Below are 24,628 nucleotides of genomic sequence, written 5' to 3' on the forward strand. Positions count from 1 at the left end.
CATATCCGAGCACCCGATGCAAACTCAAGTAGCGAGCACTTGCGCTCAAGACTAATGACAACTTATTTAATATGATGACCTAATGTTATCAAATTCTGTGTCGTACCTCTGGGTTCAAAATGTTCACTATACCCCTAGATAAAATCCTTGAGGGGTCTAGTTTCCAAAATGGGGTCACTTGTGGGGGAGTTTCCATTATTTAGGCACATCAGGGGCTCCCGAAATGCGACATGGTGTCTGCTCTTGATTCCAGACGATTTTGCGTTCAAAAAAATCAAACAGCGCTCCTTCCCTTTTGAACCCTGACGTGCGGCCAAACACTGTATTTTCCCCCCCTTATGGTGTATTGGCATACTCAGGAGAATTTGCACAAAAGTTTTTAGGTTCCATTTTCTCCTCTTACCCTTGTGAAACTAAATAATTTGGGGCTAAAAGATCATTTTTGTGGAAAAAGATAGTTTTTTTTTTTATTTTCATGGCTTCATGTTCTAAACTTCTGTGAAGCACCTGGGGGTTCAAGGTGCTCACCACACATCTAGATAAGTTCCCTGAGGGGTCTAGTTTCCAAGATGGGGTCACTTGTGGGGGGTTTCCACTGTTTAGACACATCAGGGGCTCCCCAAACGCAACATGGCGTCCGCTAATTATTCAAGCAAATTTTACAATCAAAAAGTCAAATGGCGCTCCTTCCCTTCCGAACCCTGCCGTGCGCCCAAACAGTGGTTTTCCTCACTTATGGGGTATCTGTGTGCTCAGGGGAAATTGCACAACACATTTTGGGGTCCATTTTTTCCTGTTACCCCTGCGAAAATAAAAAAAAAAATTGGGTCTAAAGTAACATTTTTGTGAAAAAAGTTAAATGTTCATTTTTTTCTTCCACATTCCAAAAATTCCTGTGAAGCACCTGAAGGGTTAATAAAGTTCTTGAATGTGGTTTTGAGCACCTTGAGGGGTGTAGTTTTTAGAATGGTGTCACTTTTGGGTATTTTCTGTCATAAAGGCCCCTCAAAGTCACTTCAAATGTGATGTGGTCCCTAAAAAAAATGGTTTTGCAAATTTTGTTGTAAAAATGAGAAATCGCTGGTCAACTATTAACCCTTATAGCTCCCTAATAAAAAAAAATTTTGGTTCCAAAATTGTGCTGATGTAAAGTAGACATGTGGGAAATGTTATTTATTAACTCTTTTGTGTGACACATCGCTCTGATTTCAGGGCTTAAAAATTCAAATTTTGAAAATTGCAAAATTTTCAAAATTTTCTCCAAATTTCTGTTTTTTTCACAAATAAACGCAAGTGATATCGAAGAAATTTTACCACAATCATGAAGTACAATATGTCACGAAAAAACAGTCTCAGAATCAGGGGGATCCATTGAAGCGTTTCAGAGTAATTACCTCATAAAGTGACAGTGGTCAGAATTGTAAAAATTGGCCTGGTCATTAACATGCAAACCACCCTCGGGGGTAAAGGGGATAAAGCTGTAAAATACAGAAAAAATAAAACTGACAAATAAGAAACACAGAGGAAAAGAACAACTGATATCTACACACAACCAGCAGGAAGGAAGGACCTGTGTGACGTCATCATTATCACAGGTCCTTCACCACTTCCCTCCTGAGCTCCGCCCCCTGATCACATGGCGATGACGTCACCACAGGGCCTTCACCACTTCTCTCCTGAGCTCCGCCCCCTGATCACATGGCGGTGACGTCACCACAGGGCCTTCACCACTTCTCTCCTGAGCTCCGCCCCCTGATCACATGGCGGTGACGTCACCACAGGTCCTTCACCACTTCTCTCCTGAGCTCCGCCCCCTGATCACATGGCGGAGACGTCACCACAGGTCCTTCACCACTTCTCTCCTGATCACATGGCGGTGACGTCACCACAGGTCCTCCCGCTCTCAGTGCAGCAGCTCCGTCCTGGGTGTGCGCAGCTCTTGCTCTCTGGTATCAGCCAGCAGCAGGTTTCCGCTTCCCGCCATTCCGGTGAGATTACAGGGAGGGTTTGTGGTGAATCTGTGAGAGGAGAGTGTGGGGTGAGATCAGAGCTGTTCCTGTGGAGGCTCCTGCTCCATGTGACTGCGGCTCCTCAGTGTTGTATGGGGGATGTGCAGCGGCTCCTCCTCACCTCACCGCCCCCGCTGGAGGTGGAGTTACCACGGTGACCGCCCCCCGCTGGAGGTGGAGTTACCACAGTGACCGTCCCCCGCTGGAGGTGTAGCTACCACGGTGACCGCCCCCGCTGGAGGTGGAGTTACCACGGTGACCGTCCCCCGCTGGAGGTGGAGTTACCACGGTGACCGTCCCCCGCTGGAGGTGGAGTTACCACGGTGACCGCCCCCCGCTGGAGGTGGAGTTACCACAGTGACCGTCCCCCGCTGGAGGTGGAGTTACCACGGTGACCGCCCCCCGCTGGAGGTGGAGTTACCACAGTGACCGTCCCCCGCTGGAGGTGGAGTTACCACGGTGACCGCCCCCCGCTGGAGGTGGAGTTACCACGGTGACCGTCCCCCGCTGGAGGTGGAGTTACCACGGTGACCGTCCCCCGCTGGCGGAGTAGTTACCACGCTGACCGTCTTCCCACGAGGCTGATAATGAGCGGTCAGATCGGTGGAGGAGGCCGCGGTGGAGTTTGTGGCTTTTCCTCCAGATTCTTCCTGATAAATGTCGGATATTTGGGGCAGAATTCAGTGATTGTCGTTATATCGTCCCCTGTGATCTCCATCTTCTCCTTTATCATGAAGACGCCGGCAGGACGAGATCCCTCCAGCTGATCCAGTGTTCATCCCTCCTTCTCCTGAATGACCCCGAGGATGGACGAGGACGAGACCACCAGAAGATTATTACACTTCACCCTGGAGATCATCTCCCTGCTGAGCGGAGAGGTAACTCCTCTACATTTCTATCAGCTCTATTGTGTTATGTAACAAGTCCGACATCGGGAAGAGGAAATCCAGAAGAGGAAGAGAAGGATTCTTTACTGTAAGAGCAGTGATTGTGTGCAGCTCTCTGCCAGGAGGAGTTGTCATGGGGATTCCCTATAAGAGCTGTAGAGGGGCCTGGATGTCTGTCCTGAGTGTAATAATATTCCAGGTTATGGCCCCAGATTACTGGAGACGGTTATTGATCCCGGGATTTCTACTGATTGTCAGATCTGGAGTCGGGAAGGAATTCTTCTCCCTAAGTGTCTCTCTCCATACACAGGATTACACAATAGTGAGGAAGACACCGGGGCAGGGTGTGACTCCCATCATCCATCTCCAGGAGTCAGGAGGGCGGAGCCCGGGCCCCATCACAGAGCCTCCCCCGCACCCCCCGATACATGAGAGGAAGAAGAAGAAGATCCTAGAGCTCAGCAACAAGATGATTGAGCTGCTGAGCGGAGAGGTGACTGCTGGGACATTATACAGGACAGCACTGGAGGATTCTGGGTGATGAGCGGAGAGGTGACTGCTGGGACATTATACAGGACGGCAGTGGAGGATTCTGGGTGATGAGCGGAGAGGTGACTGCTGGGACATTATACAGGACAGCACTGGAGGATTCTGGGTGATGAGCGGAGAGGTGACTGCTGGGACATTATACAGGACGGCAGTGGGGGATTCTGGGTGATGAGCGGAGAGGTGACTGCTGGGACATTAAACAGGACAGCACTGGAGGATTCTGGGTGATGACCGGAGAGGTGACTGCTGGGACATTATACAGGACAGCACTGGAGGATTCTGGGTGAGGAGCGGAGAGGTGACTGCTGGGACATTATACAGGACAGCACTGGAGGATTCTGGGTGAGGAGCGGAGAGGTGACTGCTGGGACATTATACAGGACAGCACTGGAGGATTCTGGGTGATGAGCGGAGAGGTGACTGCTGGGACATTATACAGGACCGCACTGGAGGTTTCTGGGTGATGAGCGGAGAGGTGACTGCTGGGACATTATACAGGGCAGCACTGGAGGATTTTGAGTGATGACCGGAGAGGTGACTGCTGGGACATTATACAGGACGGCACTGGAGGATTCTGGGGGATGAGCGGAGAGGTGACTGCTGGGACATTATACAGGACAGCACTGGAGGATTCTGAGTGATGACCGGAGAGGTGACTGCTGGGACATTATACAGGACAGCACTGGAGGATTCTGGGTGATGACTGGAGAGGTGACTGCTGGGACATTATACAGGACAGCACTGGAGGATTCTGGGTGATGACGGTGTCGTTGTTGTCAGGTTCCTATAAGGTGTCAGGACGTCGCTGTCTATCTCTCCATGGAGGAGTGGGAGTATCTAGAAGGACACCAGGATCGGTACCAGGAGGTGATGATGGAGGAGCTCCGGCCTCTGACATCACCAGGTGAGAGGAGACATATACACAGCACACTATATACCTCATGGTGACATCTCTACCTCGGTACCGGGGGTGAGGACCACAACAATGTAATTTATTCCCTGATACATAAACATAGAATTACCGGTTCTGAGAGACGAGTCTCATATATAGACAGATACACGGCAGGTCATGTATTCAGTCTCTGTGTCTCCACAGATGGATCCAGGAGGAGAAATCCACCAGAGAGATGTCCCCGTCCTCTGTATCCCCAGGACTGTCCAGAGGAGAATCACAACATCCCAGAGGACCATCAGGTAGATGACACTGAAGTCCCCACAACATCTGACCATGAAGTGATGGGACCTGAGCTCATCTTACATTGTTCTTTTTAGGGTGAAGATCTGATTGATATTAAGGTTGAGGTTATACATGGAGCACAAGAGGCGACCGCAATATGGGCCGATCAGCAGGGTGAGGAGGGGAGACTCTCATGTCTGTTCTGTGGTCACCTACTACTACTCCCATCATCTCATCATCCCATGACACAATCTATTCCGTCACTGTGTGTCTCCTATAGATGGATTCAGGAGGAGAAATCCAACAGAGAGATGTCCCCGTCCTCTGTATTCCCAGGACTGTCCAGAGGAGAATCACAACATCCCGGAGGATCATCAGGTAGACGGTGCTGAGCCCTGTACCGGATCTGTATATGGGGGGACATTTCTGATCGAGGTCATAGATGTCACAGATTTTGGTGGTTTCTTGTATTGTGCTGATTGTTACATCTGATATATCAGGAGGAAGATCCGACTAAGAATAAAGTGAAGGACGAGACAGAAGAAGAAGCGATGACGAGGGAGGATCAGCCATGTGTGAGTGACGGGAAGGAGGAGATTCCGGTAGATGTTCCCACAGGTGTGTAATAATGACCGGTGTGTGATGATGATGATGACCGGTGTGTGATATAGTGTGGAGTCTCTGGTGCACTGAAGCTTTATCCGCTGTCCAGACCTCTTCTTAAAGTGTATATTGGGGACTTTAAAAAAAAAAAAAAAGGCATGTGGCTGCATGACACCAGTAGACCCACCCTGTGAACAGGAAGAGAAACTGCCGCTCTGTTGACGTGACATCAGTTGAAGTCTGTGACCGCTCCGTGCCGGCGGAGAATTTTTCCAGGCTCAACAGGCATGTAGATAGCACCAACCTACCTGTTAGTGCTTAGGCACATTTTTTTTTTTTTAAGTCGCGGATATATCCCTTTAAAGTGAATCTGTCACCCCCTGGCACTTACAGTTGTGCTCAAAAGTTTACATACCCTGGCAGAATGTTTCCTTTCTTGGCCTTGTTTTAGAGAATATGAATGATAACAAAAAACTTTTTCTCCATTCATGGTTACTGGTTGGGTGAAGCCATTTATTGTCAAACTACTGTGTTTTCTCTTTTTAAATGTTATTGACAACCAAAAACATCCAAATGACTCTGACCAAAAGTTCACATACCCTGGTGATTTTGGCCTGATAACATGCACAGAATTTGACACAAATGGGTTTGAATGGCTACTAAAGGTAACATCCTCACCTGTGACCTGTTTGCTTGTAATCAGTGTGTGTGTGCATAAAAGCTGAGTGAGTTTCTGGGATCCAAACAGACTCTTGCATCTTTCATCCAGCCACTGACGTTTCTGGATTGTGAGTCATGGGGAAAGCAAAAGAATTGTCAACGGATCTACGGGAAAAGGTAGCTGAACTGTATAACACAGGAAAGGGATACAAAAAGATATCCTAGGAATTGATAATGCCAGTCAGCAGCGTTCAAACTGTGATTAACAAATGGAAAATCAGGGGCTCTGTAAAAGCCAAACCCCGGTCAGGTAGACCAAGGAAAATTTCGGCCAAAACTGCCAGGAAAATTGTTTGTGATGCAAAGAAAAACCCACAAATAACATCAGCTGAAAATTCAGGACTCTCTGAAAACTAGCGGTGTGGCTGTTTCAAGATGCAAAATAAGGAGGCAGTTGAAGAAAAATGGGGTGCATGGTCGAGTCGCCAGAAGAAAGCCATTACTGCGCAAATGCCACAAAGTATCTCGCCTACAATACACCAAACAGCACAGAGACAAGCCTCAAAACTACTGGAACAAGGTAACGTGGAGTGATGAGACCAAAATTGAACTTTTTGGCCATAACTATAAACGTTACATTTGTAGAGAGGTCAACAAGGCCTATGATGAAAGGAACACCATTCCTACAGTAAAGCATGGAGGTGGATCGCTGATGTTTTGGGGATGTGTGAGCTACAAAGGCACAGGAAACTTGGTAAAAGTTGAAGGAAAGAACTTGCTGCATTCATATCAGCAAATACTGATTTGCACTCATCAGCCCGGAAACTGCGCATGGGACGTACTTAGATGTTCCAACATGACAACGATCCAAAACACAAGGCCAAGTCGACCTGTCATTGGCTACAGAAGAACAAAGTGAAGGTTCTGGAGTGGCCATCTCAGTCTCCTGACCTCAATATCATTGAGTCACTCTGGGGAGATCTCAAGCTCGCAGTTCATGCTAGACAGCCCAGGAATTTACAGGAACTGGAGGCTTTTTGCCAAGAAGAATGGGCAGCTTTACCATCTGAGAAAACAAAGAACCTCATCCACAACTACCACAAAAGACTTCAAACTGTCATTGATGTTAGAGGGGGCAATACACGGTATTAAGAACTGGGGTATGTGAACTTTTGATCAGGGTCATTTGGATTTTTTTGGTTGTCATTAAGATTTAAAAAGAGAAAACACAGTAATTTGACAAATGGCTTCACCCAACAATAACCATGAGGGGAGGAAAAGGTTTTTGTTATTATTCATATTCTCTGAAACAAAGTCAAGAAAGGAAGAATTCTGCCGGGGTATGCAAACTTTTGAGCACAACTGTATCTGACCTCTACTGTGGGCATACAGGTGATAGAAATGTGAATCTATACCTACCTGTATGGCCATAGTAGAGGTCTTGTTGCTGTGAAATTTCTTTTTATTAATTCAGGTTTCTGATGCCTTCCAGGCCCTGAGCCCGGACCAGATCCCCACCTCCTATGTTAATTATAATGTTTCCCCCCTCCCCTGTAAAGTGCCCTGTGATGTGCAGTTGTGGCAGCCAAATCCCACGCCTGTGCCCTTCACTTTTTAGGCAAGGTGCACATCATCCTCCCTTCTATGTTGAATGTACAGCAGGGATCTTGTGCGCAGGCGAGTCGCTGTGACCTCCAGCGTGCGTAACACTAAGAGTATTATACAGTCTGTGGATCAGATAGTATTGTGAGAGTCTCTGCACCTCACTCATTGACACCAATGGGATTGACTGGAGACTATCCTCCCATGTGTCTTCCCTAATTGGGCCCACGTCATGCTCCCACTTGGTTTTGAGATTACAACTCCTTTTCTTAAGGATCTGTTCCATAATGCATTTGTAATGAAGTGAAATTATCCCTCTCATCGATCCTCTCCCCACTATCCTAAAAGGCTGCTCCTTTACTTTGAAGAAGGGGGGGGGTTGTCTGGATTGCGACGTGTAAGCGTGTCTTAACTGCAGATATTTGTAAAATCCCTTACTTGGGATTCCCAACTCTCTGAAACTCCTGGAAAGTTTTGAACTTATCGTCTTTAGTTAATTGTGTGATCCTGGAGAGTCCCATTCTCCGCCGTTGCCCAAGACCCTCTAGCTTGTAAAATTCTGGGTAATTAGAGTTATTCCACATGGGTGAATATTTTGAGTATCCTACCATGCCCATCATCCCTTTAACTTTGGAGCATGTTTTGTGTATTCGTCTAAAAGTTATTCCCGATGGGTCTTAATTCCTTAACCCTCCACTCTCCAAACCCTCCAGCAGACTTTCTACCCCCAGTGCGTGCCCAATTATCCTAGCGGAGGAAGATGGAAACTCCGGGTGTCTCCCGCCCCCTCAGCCGTGAAGAGAGATAATACACCAAAGGGTCTTGGAACAGCCAAGCCCCCGTCCTCTTCCTCTTTAGGTCTCAAGTTTTATCCTTGGGGTGTTCTTTTTTCCATATTAAATCCCTAAAAAATACTATTAATTTTGTAAAATATTTGTAGAGGAAGCCATATTGGTTCAATAAGTATAATAGCTGTGACACGAGAACCATCTTAACTAGGTTAGCCCTGCCTATCACTCGACAAAGGTAATTTACATCAGTCTGAAATATAGTCAGGAGGGAGTCGATATTTAAAGATTCATACTCTGGAACATCTTCACTTACTATTATTCCCAGGTGTCTAAAAGAGTGAACCATCTTGAGTTGTTCTGCTTCTGTCGTCTCGTGTAAAGTTTTGGTTCCCGCCGTCATAAGTGCTGATTTACCCCAGTTGATGGAAAGTCCTGACAGAGTCCCATAATTGTTAATAATGACTATGGCTTCCTTTTGGTGATGTCGGCCAATCATCTGGAAAGAGAAGGATATCGTCTGCATATAGTGCCGATTTTTCCTGGTGATCTCCATAGGAGAAGCCCTGAATTTTTGAAGAGAGATGGATATCTGCAGCCAACAGCAATGGTGAATAGGAATGGAGAAAGGGGGCATCCCTGCCTCGTACCTCTTTGCTAGGGAAATGATTCATATTTAAGATTATTGAGTTGGATTCTCGACTCGGGGGACGGAATAAAGAAGCTTAATCCAGGAAATTTCTCCCCAAATCCCGTACTCCACAGAAAAGACCATTCGATGCTATCGAAGGCCTTAGCCATGTCGAGAGACGCTACAGCCTGATATCTGTTACTATTGGAGGGAGATTTAAGGCCAGAGGGAAGCTGGAGATTTAGGACCAGTCTACGTGTATTAACGTGACACATTCGGCATAAAGCCAGCCTGATCCTGGTGGATCATGGACGTTATCACTCTACTAAGCCTATTGACTAGCCATTTTACCAAAATCTTAAAGTCCACTGTAAATAATGAGACGGGACAATAAGATTCTGGGAACAGCGGATCTCTTCCCTCCTTTGGAATCACGACAATTATGGCCTCATTCATTGACGGTGGTAATCTACCCCTCTGTAAGGCATCACCTAAAAACCTCCGATAGTTGTGGGAGAATATATTTAACCCCTTAATAACATCTGACGTACTAATACGCGTCTGTGCCCTGGGACTTAAGAGCCAGACCCGTATTAGTACGTCATCGCGATCGCGCCCGCACACAGGCTGTGCGGGCGCGATCGCCGCCGGGTGTCAGCTGATTGTCACAGCTGACACCCGGTACTATGTGCAGGGAGCGGTCCTGCATCGCTCCCAGCACATTAACCCCCGCGATGCTGCGATCGAAGTCGATCGAAGTCGATCACGGCATTGCGGGGGCAAGGGGAGGTGATCGGCGATACTCACCTCCTCTTCCGGCTTCCAGCGCAGTCTGCAAAGGCTTCCCGGGTGTTGCCATGACGACCCGATGTCGTCATGACAACATCCGGGTCACCAGAGAGCAGGAAGATTGCTTGGACATGCGCAGTGCATCTCCAAGCAATCTTCACACTGTGCATTTCTGACAGCTTGCATGGCATAGGGATGGTGCTCCATTCCTGTGCCATGCAGGCGATCAGAAAAAAAAAGTGAAAGTCCCAGAGTGGGACAAAGTAATAAAGTGTATAAACTGTGTGAAAGTGGAAAAAAAAAAAAAAAATGTGCAAAAATATTATAAAAAAAATAATACACCAAAAATAAAAATATAATGTACCCATCAATAAATATTATTATAAAAAAAATAAAAAAAAAACAATAAAAGTACACATATTTGGTATCGCCGCGTCCGGAACAACCTGACCTATAAAACTGTCCCACTAGTTAACCCCTTCAGTGAACACGGTAAAAAAAAAAAAAAAAAAAACCAAGCAAAAAACAATGCTTTATCACCATACCGCCAAACAAAAAGTGGAATAACACGCGATCAAAAAGACGCATATAAATAAAAATGATACCGCTGAAAACGTCATCTCGTCCCGCAAAAAACAAGCCGCCATATAGCTCCATCAGCCGAAAAATAAAAAAGTTATAGCTCTCAGAATAAAGCGATACTAAAAAATATTTTTTTCTATAAAATAACTTTTATTGTGTATAAGCGCCAAAACATAGAAAAATGATACAAATGTGGTACCGCTGTAAACGTACTGACCCGAAGAGTAAAGCTGCCTCATCAATTTTACCACACGCGGAACAGAATAAAAAAAAAAAAAAAAAAACAATTCCTGAATTGTTGGTTTTTGTTTATTCTGCCTCCCAAAAATCGGAATAGAAAGCGATCAAAAAATGTCACGTGCCTGAAAATGGCACCAATAAAAACGTCAACTCATCCCGCAAAAAACAAGCCATCACATGACTGTCTGCCAAAATCTGGAAAAATTATAGCTCTCAAAATATGGCGATGCAAAAACTAGATTTTACAAAAAATGCGTCTTTTAGTGTGTGACAGCTGTCAGTCATAAAAACCCCATATGATTCTGGTATTGCTGTAATCACACCGACCCGAAGAATAAAGTCGTCTAATCACTTATACCGCACAAGGAACGGCGTCAAAAATAAACTCTTGAGTTAGGATTGGGCTAGGGTTAGGGCTGGGTTTGGGGCTAGGGCTGTGCTGGGGCTAGGGTTGTGCTGGGGCTAGGGTTGTGCTGGGGCTAGGGTTGTGCTGGGGCTAGGGTTGTGCTGGGGCTAGGGTTGTGCTGGGGCTAGGGTTGTGCTGGGGCTAGGGTTGTGCTGGGACTAGGGTTGTGCTGGGGCTAGGGTTGGGCTAGGGTTAGGGCTGGGGTTGGGATTTTTTTCAAAAGTAAGAAAAAAAGATGACGATATGGCGACTAGTGTTGAGAGCAAGTGCTCGCTACTTGAGTTTGCATCGGGTGCTCTGGTATGCATTTAGTATCGTGGGTATTTGAGTGACATGCTCGAGTCTCTGCCCCATATGCTTCGCGGCCAAAAAACTTTATGGGGATTGCCTGCCATGCACGAGCGATCCCCGCATGTTTTTTTTTGGGTGTCTAATAACCGTGAAACATGCGGAGCAGGGACTCGAGCATGTCACTCGAGCACACGCTGTACATGGTGCATACCTGAGTACCCGATGCAAACTCAAGTAACGAGCACTTGCGCTCAAGAATAATGAAAACTTATTCAATATGATGACCTAATGTAAACAAATAATGTGCCGTACCTCTGGGTTCAAAATGTTCACTATACACCTTAATAAAATCTTTGAGGGGTATAGTTTCCAAAATGGGGACACTTGTGGGGGAGCTCCACTGTTTAGGCACATCACGGGCTCTCCAAACGCGACATGGTGTCCGCTAACAAATTGAATGGAAAATCGGCTCAAATTGTTAGCGGACGCCATGTTGCGTTTGGAGAGCCCCTGTGTGTCCAAACATTGGAGCTCCCCCACAAGTGACCCCATTTTGGAAACTAGACCCCCCAAGGCACCTATCTAGATGCATAGTGAGCACTTAGAACCCCCAGGTGCTTCACAAATTGATTCGTAAAAATGAAAAAGTGAAAATAAAACACTTTTTCATTTTTATGAATCAATTTGTGAAGCACCTGGGGTTCCAAGTGCTCACTATGAATCTAGATAGGTGCCTTGGGGGGTCTAGTTTCCAAAATGGGGTCACTTGTGGGGGAGCTCCAATGTTTGGGCACACAGGGACTCTCTAAATGCAACATGGTATCCGCTAACAAATTGAATGGAAAATCGGCTCAAATTGTTAGCGGACACCACATTGCGTTTGGAGAGCCCCTCTGTGCCCAAACTTTGGAGCTCCTCCACAAGTGACCCCATTTTGGAAACTAGACCCCCCAAGGCACCTATCTAGATGCATTGTGAGCACTTGGAACACTCAGGTGCTTCACAAATTGATTCATAAAAATGAAAAAGTGTTTTTTTTTTTCACTTTTTCATTGTTACGAATCAATTTGTGAAGCACCTGGGGGTTCCAAGTGCTCACTATGCATCTAGAAAGGTGCCTTGGGGGGTCTAGTTTCCAAAATGGGGTCACTTGTGGGGGAGCTCCAAAGTTTGGGCACACATGGGCTCTCCAAACACAACATGGCGTCCGCTAATTATTCAAGCAAATTTTACAATCAAAAAGTCAAATAGCGCTCCTTCCCTTCCGAGCCCTGCCGTGCGCCCAAACAGTATTTTTTCCCCAAATATTGGGTATCTGCGTGCCCAGGGGAAATTGCACAACAAATTTTGGGGTCCATTTTTTCTTGTTACCCCTGTGAAAATAAAAAAAATTGGGTCTAAATTAACATTTTTGTGAAAAAAGTTAAATGTTCATTTTTTTCTTCCACATTCAAAAAATTCCTGTGAAGCACCTGAAGGGTTAATAAAGTTCTTCAATGTGGTTTTGAGCACCTTGAGGGGTGCAGTTTTTAGAATGGTGTCACTTTTGGGTATTTTCTGTCATAAACACCTCTCAAAGTGACTTCAAATGTGATGTGGTCCCTAAAAAAATGGTTTTGTAAATTTTGTTGGAAAAATGAGAAATCGCTGGTCAACTTTTAACCCTTATAGCTCCCTAACAAAAAAAAATTTTGGTTCCAAAATTGTGCTGATGTAAAGTAGACATGTGGGAAATGTTATTTATTAACTCTTTTGTGTGACATATCGCTCTGATTTCAGGGCTTAAAAATTCAAATTTTGAAAATTGCAAAATTTTCTAAATTTTCGCCAAATTTCCGTTTTTTTCACAAATAAACGCAAGTGATATCGAAGAAATTTTTCCACAATCATGAAGTACAATATGTCACGAAAAAACAGTCTCAGAATCAGGGGGATCCGTTGAAGCGTTCGAGAGTAATTACCTCATAAAGTGACAGTGGTCAGAATTGTAAAAATTGGCCCGGTCATTAACGTGCAAACCACCCGCGGGGCTTAAGGGGTTAATGTACATTTTATAAACTTCTACTGAAGTATCATCCTCTCCAGGTGATTCGGTTATTTGATAAGGAGCTCAGAGCATCCGCAGGTTCCGCCAGTGATAGAGATTCATCCAGGAGCTGAGATTCTATAGTTGTCAGGAAGAGAGGGGGGAGAGGAGACCCTCCAACTCCTCCGCCGTGTCATGGAGGCGAGATTCATCCAGGAGCTGAGATTCTATAGTTGTCAGGAAGAGAGAGGGGGGAGAGGAGACCCTCCAACTCCTCCGCCGTGTCATGGAGGCGAGATTCATCCAGGAGCTGAGATTCTATAGTTGTCAGCAAGAGAGGGGGGAGAGGAGACCCTCCAACTCCTCCGCCGTGTCATGGAGGCGAGATTCATCCAGGAGCTGAGATTCTATAGTTGTCAGGAAGAGAGAGGGGGGAGAGGAGACCCTCCAACTCCTCCGCCGTGTCATGGAGGCGAGATTCATCCAGGAGCTGAGATTCTATAGTTGTCAGGAAGAGAGAGGGGGGAGAGGAGACCCTCCAACTCCTCCGCCGTGTCATGGAGGCGAGATTCATCCAGGAGCTGAGATTCTATAGTTGTCAGCAAGAGAGGGGGGAGAGGAGACCCTCCAACTCCTCCGCCGTGTCATGGAGGCGAGATTCATCCAGGAGCTGAGATTCTATAGTTGTCAGCAAGAGAGGGGGGAGAGGAGACCCTCCAACTCCTCCGCCGTGTCATGGAGGCGAGATTCATCCAGGAGCTGAGATTCTATAGTTGTCAGCAAGAGAGGGGGGAGAGGAAACCCTCCAACTCCTCCGCCGTGTCATGGAGGCGAGATTCATCCAGGAGCTGAGATTCTATAGTTGTCAGCAAGAGAGGGGGGAGAGGAGACCCTCCAACTCCTCCGCCGTGTCATGGAGGCGAGATTCATCCAGGAGCTGAGATTCTATAGTTGTCAGCAAGAGAGGGGGGAGAGGAGACCCTCCAACTCCTCCGCCGTGTCATGGAGGCGAGATTCATCCAGGAGCTGAGATTCTATAGTTGTCAGCAAGAGAGGGGGGAGAGGAAACCCTCCAACTCCTCCGCCGTGTCATGGAGGCGAGATTCATCCAGGAGCTGAGATTCTATAGTTGTCAGGAAGAGAGGGGGGAGAGGAGACCCTCCAACTCCTCCGCTGTGTCATGGAGGCGAGATTCATCCAGGAGCTGAGATTCTATAGTTGTCAGGAAGAGATAGGGGGGGAGAGGAGACCCTCCAACTCCTCCGCCGTGTCATGGAGGCGAGATTCATCCAGGAGCTGAGATTCTATAGTTGTCAGGAAGAGAGAGGGGGGAGAGGAGACCCTCCAACTCCTCCGCCGTGTCATGGAGGCGAGATTCATCCAGGAGCTGAGATTCTATAGTTGTCAGGAAGAGAGAGGGGGGAGAGGAGACCCTCCAACTCCTCCGCCGTGTCATGGAGGCGAGATTCATCCAGGAGCTGAGATTCTATAGTTGTCAGGAAGAGAGAGGGGGGGAGAGGAGACCCTCCAACTCCTCCGCCGTGTCATGGAGGTGGACAGGGAAGCATAGGCCTCCCCAAACACTCTGAGCCAGCATATGTCCCGCCCGTTCCCCTTCTTCATAAAATGTCTGTTTCAAAAAGAAGCGTCTATTAGCCGCCTTTGTAGATAAGTGTTGTTTTAATTGATTGTGAGAGTCCTGTAGTTTTTTTTATTAGTTATGGTGGAAGGGTCTTGTATGTGCTGGATTTCTGCCTTTTGCACCTCCTCCATCAAGTTTTTCTCTAATGCTTTTGAAGACTTTTTAACACCATTAACTTCCTTAATTAATAAGCCCTTCAAGAACGCCTTTAGAGCTTCCCAAACCATAGACACTGAAGCCGATCCCCTATTGACCTCAAGGAACTCTTTCAGTAATTTAGGAATATCGTTGTGATAAGAAAGGATTCAACTTCCATGATCGATCTGTTGAGCTCCCATGGTCAAGGACGACCAACTCCACCAAAAGCGGTGAATGGTCCGAAAGCCCCCCCGGGGCAGATATTCCGTTTTACCAATCATTCCCACAGTGGGACAGTGAACCGTGTACGGCCGAGTAGCAGGAAAATATTTTATCTTTTAGGATGCCTCGCTCTCCAGACGTCTGTAAGTGCCACTTCCTCCAACACCCTCCCGAAAGGGCTTCTCCCATCAGCTGCATTTCCTGAAATATCTATCCAGCGTGTAATGTGTTGTGTTATTAAAATCACCCACTATCAATAGGGGGCATCTAGCAAATGATAAGACATTTTGTAGAACCGATCCTGCATAGGGGGGGGGGTGTAGACGGCGGCAATAATAACCGAGGCATTATATAACTTCCCTAATTAACATATATACCTTCCATCTCTATGTAATTCTTTACCAATGCATTGAAAAGGAATAGAGCGATGAAACCAAATACTAACACCTCTGGAGTATCCGGAGAATACGGCGTGGAAGCTTGAGCCTGCCCAGGAGGGGTTAACGGTTATGTCTTGTGTTATTGCGTGAGTCTCCTGGAGACGGGTTATGGAGGGCTTCCGCCGTCCTCTTACTGGCGTCGTTCTTTCCTCTAACATTCCAAGATATGATGTTATTTTCCTAGCCGTTCCCCCTCAACGAAAGTAAGATATAAAGGTATCGTGATGAAAGCAGACCTTCTCCCATACAACCTCGGATTAACCCCTTAAGGACGGAGCCAATTATGTCCGTAATTACCGGGCCAATTTTTACAATTCTGACCACTGTCACTAATACCTCTGGAACGCTTCAACGGATCCTGCTGATTCTGAGACTGTTTTTTCGTGACATATTGTACTTCATGATTGTGGTAAAATTTCTTCGATTTTACTTGTGAAAAAAGCGTAAAATTTGGCGAAAACTTTTCAAACTTTTAAAAATTTTCATGCCCATAAATCAGAGAGTTATGTCACACAAAATAGTTAATAAATAACATTTCCCACATGTCTACTTCACATCAGAACAATTTTGGAACCAACATTTTTTTTCTGTTAGGAAGTTAGAAGGGTTAAAAGTTGACCAGCGATTTCTCATTTTTACAACAAAATTTACAAAACCATTTTTTTAGGGACCACATCATATTTGAAGTCACTTTGAGGGGTCTATATGACAGAAAATACCCAAAAGTGACACCATTCTAAAAACTGCACCCCTCAAGGTGCTCAAAACCACATTCAAGAAGTTTATTAACCCTTCACGTGCTTCACAAGAACTGAAGCAACATGGAAGGAAAAAATGAACATTTTACTTTTTTTTCACAAAATGTTTACTTCAGACCCAATTTTTTTATTTTCACAAGGGTAACGAGAGAAAATGGACCCCAAAATTTGTTGTGCAATTCCTCCTGAGTAAGCCGATACCCCCATATGTGGGGGAAAACCACTGTTTGGGCGCACGGCAGGGCTCATTTGAATTTTTGAATGTAAAATTTGCTTGACTAATTAGCGGGCGCCATGTTGCGTTTGGGGAGCCCCTGATGTGCCTAAACAGTGGAAACCCCCCACAAGTGACACCATTTTGGAAACTAGACCGCTCAGGGAACTTATCTAGATGTGTGGTGAACACCTTGAATCATCAGGTGCTTCACAGATGTTTATAACGTAGATCCATGAAATTAAGAAATCCAATTTTTTTCCACAAAAATGTACTTTTAGCCCCAATTTTTTTATTTTCACAAGAGTAACAGGAGAAAATGGGCCCTAAAATTTGTTGCGCAATTGCTCCGGAGTACGAGCATACCCTATATGTAGGGGAAAACTATTGTTTGGGCGCACAGCAGGGCTTTGAAAGGAAGGAGTGATGTTGGAACGCAGACTTTGGAATGGTCCGCGGGTGTCATGTCACGTTTGGAGAGCCCCTGATGTGCCTAAACAGTGGAAAACCCCGACAAGTTGCCCCATTTTGGAAAATACACCCCTCAAGGATTTTATCCAGGGGTATAGTGAGCATTTTGAACCCACAGGTACTACACAGAATTTGATAACATTATGTGGTCATACTGAAAATTTTCTTTTGTTTTCACGAAAATGTAGATTTGGCCCCAAATTTGTAATTTTTGCAATGGATAATAGAAGAAAATCGACCCCATAATTTGTTATGCTATTTCTCCCGAACACGATGATGCCCCATATGTCATCAGAAATTACTGTTCAGCCACACGTCAGGGCTGAGAAAGAAGAAGTACTATTTGGCTTTTGGAGCATAGATTTTGGTAGAAAAGTTTTTGGGCGACATTTGCTGAGCCTCGAAGGTGCAGAAAAGCAGAAAAAAAACAAAAGTGACCCCATTATCGAAATTATACATCTCAATGAATTAATCTACTGATGCAGTGACTATTATGTAACATCCACGCCAGGCTTTATTCTTATGCCAGTCTAGTGCCCCTACATTGTGCCCCCATACATTTCTCCTGGTGACACACACCCCTTAAATTGTTAAGTGCTCTCCCCGCTACAATAATGCCAAACATGTGGCCACTTACTGTGGTTTAGGCACATTGGGGCTCAGAAGGAGGGGGCATTTGGATTTGGGAGCGCAGAATTCTCTGGATTTTATTTGAGGGGGCAGGAGCCATGTCACTTTTCCAGAGTCTTTATTCTACCAGTAACTTGGGACCCCTATAGTCACAGTAACAGATGACGGACCTGAGAGGGGGCTGGTTTTGTGTGGGATAAATTAGGAGTTTTATTGGTGACATTTTGGGGTACATAATTTTCGATTACTTCCAAAATAAGACTGGATCGCCAGTCTACACTGAGAGCTTGCGATGGAGTTTCTGTGTACATCCCACAAAAATGAGATTCAGACAAAACCATCGACCACAAAGAGGCAGATGGAGACACTTTGGAGTCCTTTTGACGTCTGCTCCGATGGTCTCCATCTTTTTAGGCGTGCACAGATCTGTGGTCATCCACACTTGTGTGCTGAAAAAAAGCCTAAAATTATGGTACGCCACCGGAACAGAGACCAGTCCAAAGGGACTCCATCGGCCTCATAAGTGAGTGGCTCCATCTGGGGGTTTTGTCTAAATTGCGGTGAATTTACACGGAAATCCCGGTGTAAGCGCTCAGCGGAGAGTGCAGGATAAATGTGAGCCGAGCCTTATTCTGATTTTTTGGAGGCAGAATGAAGAAATAGACATCAGTACCAGAATATTTTTTATTTTTATTTTTGTTCCGTTCGCCGTGCGGTAAAAGTGATAAGACCGATTTGTTCGTCGGGTCGGGACGATTACAGCGATACCAGATTTATATATTTTTTTTTATGCTTTGCTATTTTTACAGACTAAAAACGCAGGATTTTACAAAAAAGAATTTGATTTTGTATCGTCGCATTCTGAGCTGTAACTTTTTTATTTTTTTGCCGAATGAGACATATTATGGCTTGTTTTTTTGTGGGATGGTTTGCCGGTTTTATTTATATATATATATATATATATATATATATATATATATATTTTTTTATGTACAACTTTTTGATCGCTTTTTATTCACTTTTTCGTGAGTCAGTATGATGAAAAAGTGTCATTTTCAGTGTGTTTTTTTATTTTTTACGACGTTCGCTAAACGGACTAAATAAAGCGACAGCCTGAGAGCTGGTATTAAGTTATCTAATCCTGAACATAACCTCAAATTTAGCTCTAACAACTGAACCACTGCGACCGAACTCCGATAACTGCTCCCATAGGGATTAGGGTCCAACACTGAGCCATGAACGAACTATCGGCCTCAGTGGAGTTACCGTTCTCCATACATGTGTCCTCACACTTCTGACACTCAGCACTGATTGGACAATGTGGGGGAACAATGGTAACGCCCAGTTGTCGGTATTTCCTTACATTTATAGGGTGAATAGCAGAAGAACTGCACAGCTTAGTGACTAATAACATTATGACTCCGGAAATGTGAGGAGGAGAAACTAAAAAAATACTTTTATTATTGATTTTTAATTATCTGTAAGGTCGATAATGGGGGAAATGTTTTTCTAAAAAATCAGCTCTAGTTGTACAGGAAAGAAGTCACACAGGAGAGAAGCCGTACTCCTGTTCACAATGTACCACTCCAGTGCTGTCCCCGGGACTGCGGCAGCTGAGCGGAGGGTCAGAGACTCGGGTACGGGGTACAGGTGGGTGAGGTAGAAGCGTAGTCAGACGGTCCGGGGTCAGGGCGGGCTGCACTGGTTCAGAATTCGTAGCCGAGGTCAGGAGCGGAGAGATCAGGATAAACGAGCAGACAAGCCGAGAGATAACAGGAGGGACAAACTACAAAACACCTTACCTGGGAACTAGATGCCGACAGCAAACTGTGACCTGAGCTCAGGCGAGGTGTGGCGGGTGACGCTGCCTGATAGAGCACCTGCTGGTTGGTGATTGGCTGGGGACACAGCAGGGTTAAATTCCTGCAGGATGTGGCCGTGCCCCCTATAGCCTTGTGGAGACATCAGGGATATGCTGCAGAGTTGTAAGTGCTGCATGGAGTCAGCGCGGCGGCCAGACATGAGGATAAGCAGAGCGGTGAATGCAGTGAGTAGCACGGCGGCGGGAACGCAGCGAGTTACCGCTGTGACAAGGGGTTTTCTGACTTTGGAAAGATACTGTCTCCCAGCTGCAGTTTATTAATAAATATATATATGTATACTGTATATATATATGACTTATTCATTCACCCCTGGTCCAGTGATGGGTCTCCGTCGCTGCTCCCGGTGTCTGTTATTGTCTTCAGCGCTGATATCACATTAACAGCGCTGCAGCCAGTCAGTGAGCAGCTGATGCCATCTATTCGGGCAGAGCTGCTGATCTCCGTTATTGGCCATAGTGCTGTCAATGAGACGTCAGCACTGCAGACAGTAACAGAAATGACAGTGGTGGAGCCTCCGCTCTGGACCCAGTGAGGGGGATTAAGGCACAGGTTGTCTTCTTTTAAACAAACAGCTGGTGGACGGGTTTTCTTAAACTGGAAATTCCCTCTATAGACCAGGACAATTTTCTTTCGTTGTTGAATTCCAGGAGCCATCTTCTATTTCTCATTACTGACCTCGCTGTATGAGGAGGTTTTTGTGGGGGATGAGTTTTATTTGTCATCTTATTACATAACTTCATCAACTTTATTCTTCTATTATTATTAAATTATATTCTCTTCATGAGCTGCACAAGTTGAGTGATAAAACGACCGTCCACCCTGAGACTGAGAAGTGACTATACGGTTATCATATATAGACTCCCTTCCTTGTGTCCTCCATTTGCCTCCTGTAACGGTGAACCGATGGAGGAAACCCGGCAGTTCCTAATAATAAGGCGCTTACACACAGTCTCCATATAGCCGGTCCCAGAGGTTTCCCGGCTTCCATCTTTTTACCACTGTACAGTGATCTGGACTTACAGCACAGACACCGGGGCTGCTCCACATAGTAGTGCTGGCTGGTAGAGCGAGCTGGCAGAAGAAGGTCGACATGTCAGATCTGACCCAAAGATGGCAGGTGCTAGACAATCAAGAAGCGGGGACGAGGTCAGAATCAGGAAGCCGAGTAAGAATGGTCCTGTAGATGGAGGCCTAAGTCATCCCGGGGTATTATGGAAGCCAGACAAGGTTACCAAAGACAAACAGGAGCAATGAACCCAGGTGCAGAATACATCTGTAACTGGTGACGCCCCGCAGACTGCTGGGAGATTAATAGGATGTGGCGCTGCCCCATAGGTCACAGCACAGGAAAGGCAGTGGAGGGTGGGGTAGACGTATTACTGCACTCCCCATACCACTGCACTGGCCGTCCTGGAAGACAGGGAAGAGACCACCGATCTGAGCTGAGGGGGCAGCAGAGGGCAGAGGACCCCATAGGGGACTGTACAGGGAAATGTGTAGTGTTCAGTCCCAGGGTGGAGGGTCGCTGTAACTGCGGTAATACAACTGATCCAAGCCAATAACAAATATATTTAGTTTTGTGTTTCCAAATTCTGATAAGCGATGTATTGTTACATGGTGACAGTATTCCTCATTGTTCCCATATAATATACACAACGTCCTGATCAGTCTTTATTACACAAGAATAAGAGGAATAAACTTCATGAATTGTAAGAATAGACGAGATGGAAATAGGAAACTTTGTCCCCGGAGTCTCCACAGAAATCTGCGTATTTCTTATTCCGTCTCAGGATTCTCGGTTCCGGGGTAAAATCTCTATTCAGTTAGGAAACATTGTTCCATCACTGAGATCGGAGGTGACGGCCGCTACTGATAAGATTCTGTGTAGGGGGAGGGGAGAGGAGGGCGGGGCTAGAGGCCGAGCTCCTCCCATCTACATGGACTCTGACCAGTAGTGACTGTCCTCTCCTATCTCAGTAATGGGAAAGTCTTCTCATAGCGCCCCCTGCCCCAGCTCTGCCCCAGGGAACTGACGCACAATCACCTGCCGGCCACGTGATGGAAATGTGATTCATTAGAAGAGGCCATCTTCTCCTGCTCCATGATCAGTTCTCATACTCTCTTGCCCATTACAAGCACTTTTAGTGGTGGACAGGGGGAGCATGGGCACTAACCATCCAGCATTAACTATTTCAGTGCTTTGTGCTACTCTAGTTTTTTTTTCTATGGACCACGGTGCATACTGGGTAAACCAGTTTACTTTTCAGACAATCTGAACTAGTTGCCTTGACATACGTTCAACCTTTTATCCTGCCTCCAACACAAACTTTAAAAAGGACTTGTCACTTGCTCCAAAATATTTAGTTAAATACCTTGTATAAAGCCCTGAGCTCCCCTGATTCTTCCGCTGTTTTCCGTTTTGCACTGCATCACTCTATTGCAGAGATATTCAGATTTGTTCCTTCTGGAGTGCATCATGTGAAATCTCTACTCTGCAGTCCATCTGGGCTTTCTTCAGAGTCTTCTCTGGGGACATTCACTTTCACCCCTCCCAGATGCTGCTAATCACAGCTCGGTATCTGACCTAGCAGAGTGAGGCTGCCAAGCTGTGATTGTCAGCACCTGGGAAGGCTAGAGAAAGCGAATGTCCCTGGAGACGACTGAAGAAGGCAGAGATTTCACATAGTGCGCTCCAGGAGGAACAGATGTGAATATCTCTGCAATGGAGTAAGCACAGAACAGAAAAGAGCAGAAGAATTAGCAGAGCGCAGGGATTTTTACAAGGTAGTTAACTAAAGTTTTTGTTTTCTAGCAAGTGACAAGTTCTCTTTAAAGTGAGACTGTAATTAGGATTTACCCCCTTAATGTGCCTTCTGTGCTATTTCAGTCTCTTTCTAAGGTTTCCTATCATGCCCTTAGGTGTGCTGTAGACATGATTACGGGGGACTGGAGCTCGACTACTTGTGGATGTAGGGCCGCCTTTGTGACTTATCAATCTCATTTGCATACGGTAATGAAATATTAAAACTCCATTTTTAATTGCGTGGACACTTTTCTACACTAAGGGCATGATGGCAGGCTTGAGAGAGTGAAATGGCACTGGTGGTACATTAAGGGGGTAAATCCTGATGACAGGTTCCCTTTAAGAACTGTTTATTTTCTGTCTAATCTCTGTCCCCCCCTGACTTGTGCCAATGTCACCAGTTTATAAGTGTTATTCCCTTTACCCGTCACTGTGCTAATGCTATGGCATGCAGTTGTCCTCCTTACCGGTACTTTCACTGACGAGGGTCTTCATTGTGAGCACCATGAAATAAATTTAGAAATCTCTTTTGTGTTGAAGGAAAAAAATCACATCCAGTTTATCTTTCATCCTTATAGGAAATCCTTGTGAGAATAACGGTTTATCACTAAATTGTAAAAGAGAAGATAGCAGGAAGGACTCTAATGGAGAAAACCTCATCACCCTTCCTGCACCTTCTGGACTTCACAGCACTTCACTTTCTTATAATCCTCCTGATCATGAGGAATCATCTCCTGAGCAATCTCACATTGTTACCACAATTCCAGGTGACAAAGTGGATAAAAGATTTCAGTGTGACAAGCAACTTACTAAAAGCTCAGCTCAGACACAAAGAAAACACAAAGGAGAGAAGCCATACTCCTGTTCAGAATGTGGGAAATGCTTTACAAAGAAATATATTCTTATTACACATCAAAGAATTCACACAGGGGAGAATCTGTATTCATGTTCAGAATGTGGGAAATGTTTTACAGTTAAAGCGACTCTTATTACACACCAGAAAATTCACACAGGAGAGAAGCCATTTTCATGTTCGGAATGTGGGAAATGCTTTACAGGTAAAGGGAGTCTTAATATACATCAGAGAATTCACACAGGGGAGAAGCTGTATTCATGTTCAGAATGTGGGAAATGCTTTACATATAAATCAAAATTTGTCATACATCAGAAAATTCACACGGGAGAAAAGCCATTTTCATGTTCGGAATGTGAGAAGTCCTTCACAGATAAAGGGAGTCTTATTAGACATCAGAGAATTCACACAGGAGAGAAGCCGTATTTATGTTCACAATGTGGGAAATGCTTTACAGGTAAAGCGAGTCTTATTACACATCAGAGAATTCACACAGGAGAGGCACCGTATTTATGTTCAGAATGTGGGAAATGTTTTAGAAATAAATCACAGCTTCTTAATCATCAATCTATTCACACAGGGGAGAAACCGTTTTCATGTTTAGAATGTGGAATGTGCTTTATATATAAGTCACAACTTCTTAACCATCAGAGAACTCATACAGGAGAAAAGCCATATTTATGTTCAGAATGTGGGAAATATTTTAGAACTAAATCACATCTTGTTCAACATCAGAGAATTCACATAAGAGAGAAGCCGTATTCATGTTCACACTGTGAGAAATGCTTTACAAATAAATCAAGTCTAGGAAAGCACGAGAGGCGTCACACAGGAGAGAATCTGTATCCATGTTCAGAATGTGGGGAATCTTTTATACACAAGTCAAATCTTGATATACATAAGAGAATTCACCCAGGAGGAAAGTCGTATTCATGTTCAAAATGTGGGAAATCTTTTACACGTAAATCAAGTCTTACTACACATGAGAGAATTCACACAGGAGAGAAGCCGTATTCATGTTCACTGTGTGAAAAACGGTTTATACAAAAATATAATCTTGTTTTACATCAGAGAACTCATAAATTAGAGAAACTGTAATTATATTCACTGTGTTTTATACATATTAATAAATGGTGGAAGACCTGAGATTGTGGTACATGTATTTTCAGGACAGTTGAAGGCGTTGGAACAGTTTACACTTTAAATTTTTGCTGAATTGGTTTGGTTCCAAATCAGATTTTATTGGCAAATAAAATCCAAAATAAATTTGGGGAAAAAAATAAAATTATCTGGATGTTTAAAGAGGATCTTCCACCAGCTTGAGCATGTTAAAC

The 24,628-nt window shown here is 45.1% G+C and overlaps 1 protein-coding gene across 1 annotated transcript; it reads left to right on the forward strand.

Moving 5' to 3' along the window:
* The first annotated feature begins 3,079 nt into the window (after positions 1-3,079).
* On the forward strand, positions 3,080-24,426 carry LOC141272689 (uncharacterized). Its single transcript, XM_073683661.1, has 7 exons — positions 3,080-3,389; positions 4,226-4,349; positions 4,542-4,639; positions 4,718-4,796; positions 4,903-5,000; positions 5,123-5,240; positions 23,020-24,426. Exons 1-7 carry the CDS (start codon positions 3,099-3,101, stop codon positions 24,390-24,392), a joined length of 2,181 nt encoding a protein of 726 aa, XP_073539762.1. The 5' UTR covers positions 3,080-3,098; the 3' UTR covers positions 24,393-24,426.
* The last annotated feature ends 202 nt before the right edge of the window (positions 24,427-24,628 follow it).

This window comes from Phyllobates terribilis, unplaced genomic scaffold (assembly GCF_046119375.1).
Source record: "Phyllobates terribilis strain yellow unplaced genomic scaffold, ASM4611937v1 Scaffold_1__5_contigs__length_1240528914, whole genome shotgun sequence".
Lineage (NCBI taxonomy): Eukaryota > Metazoa > Chordata > Amphibia > Anura > Dendrobatidae > Phyllobates > Phyllobates terribilis.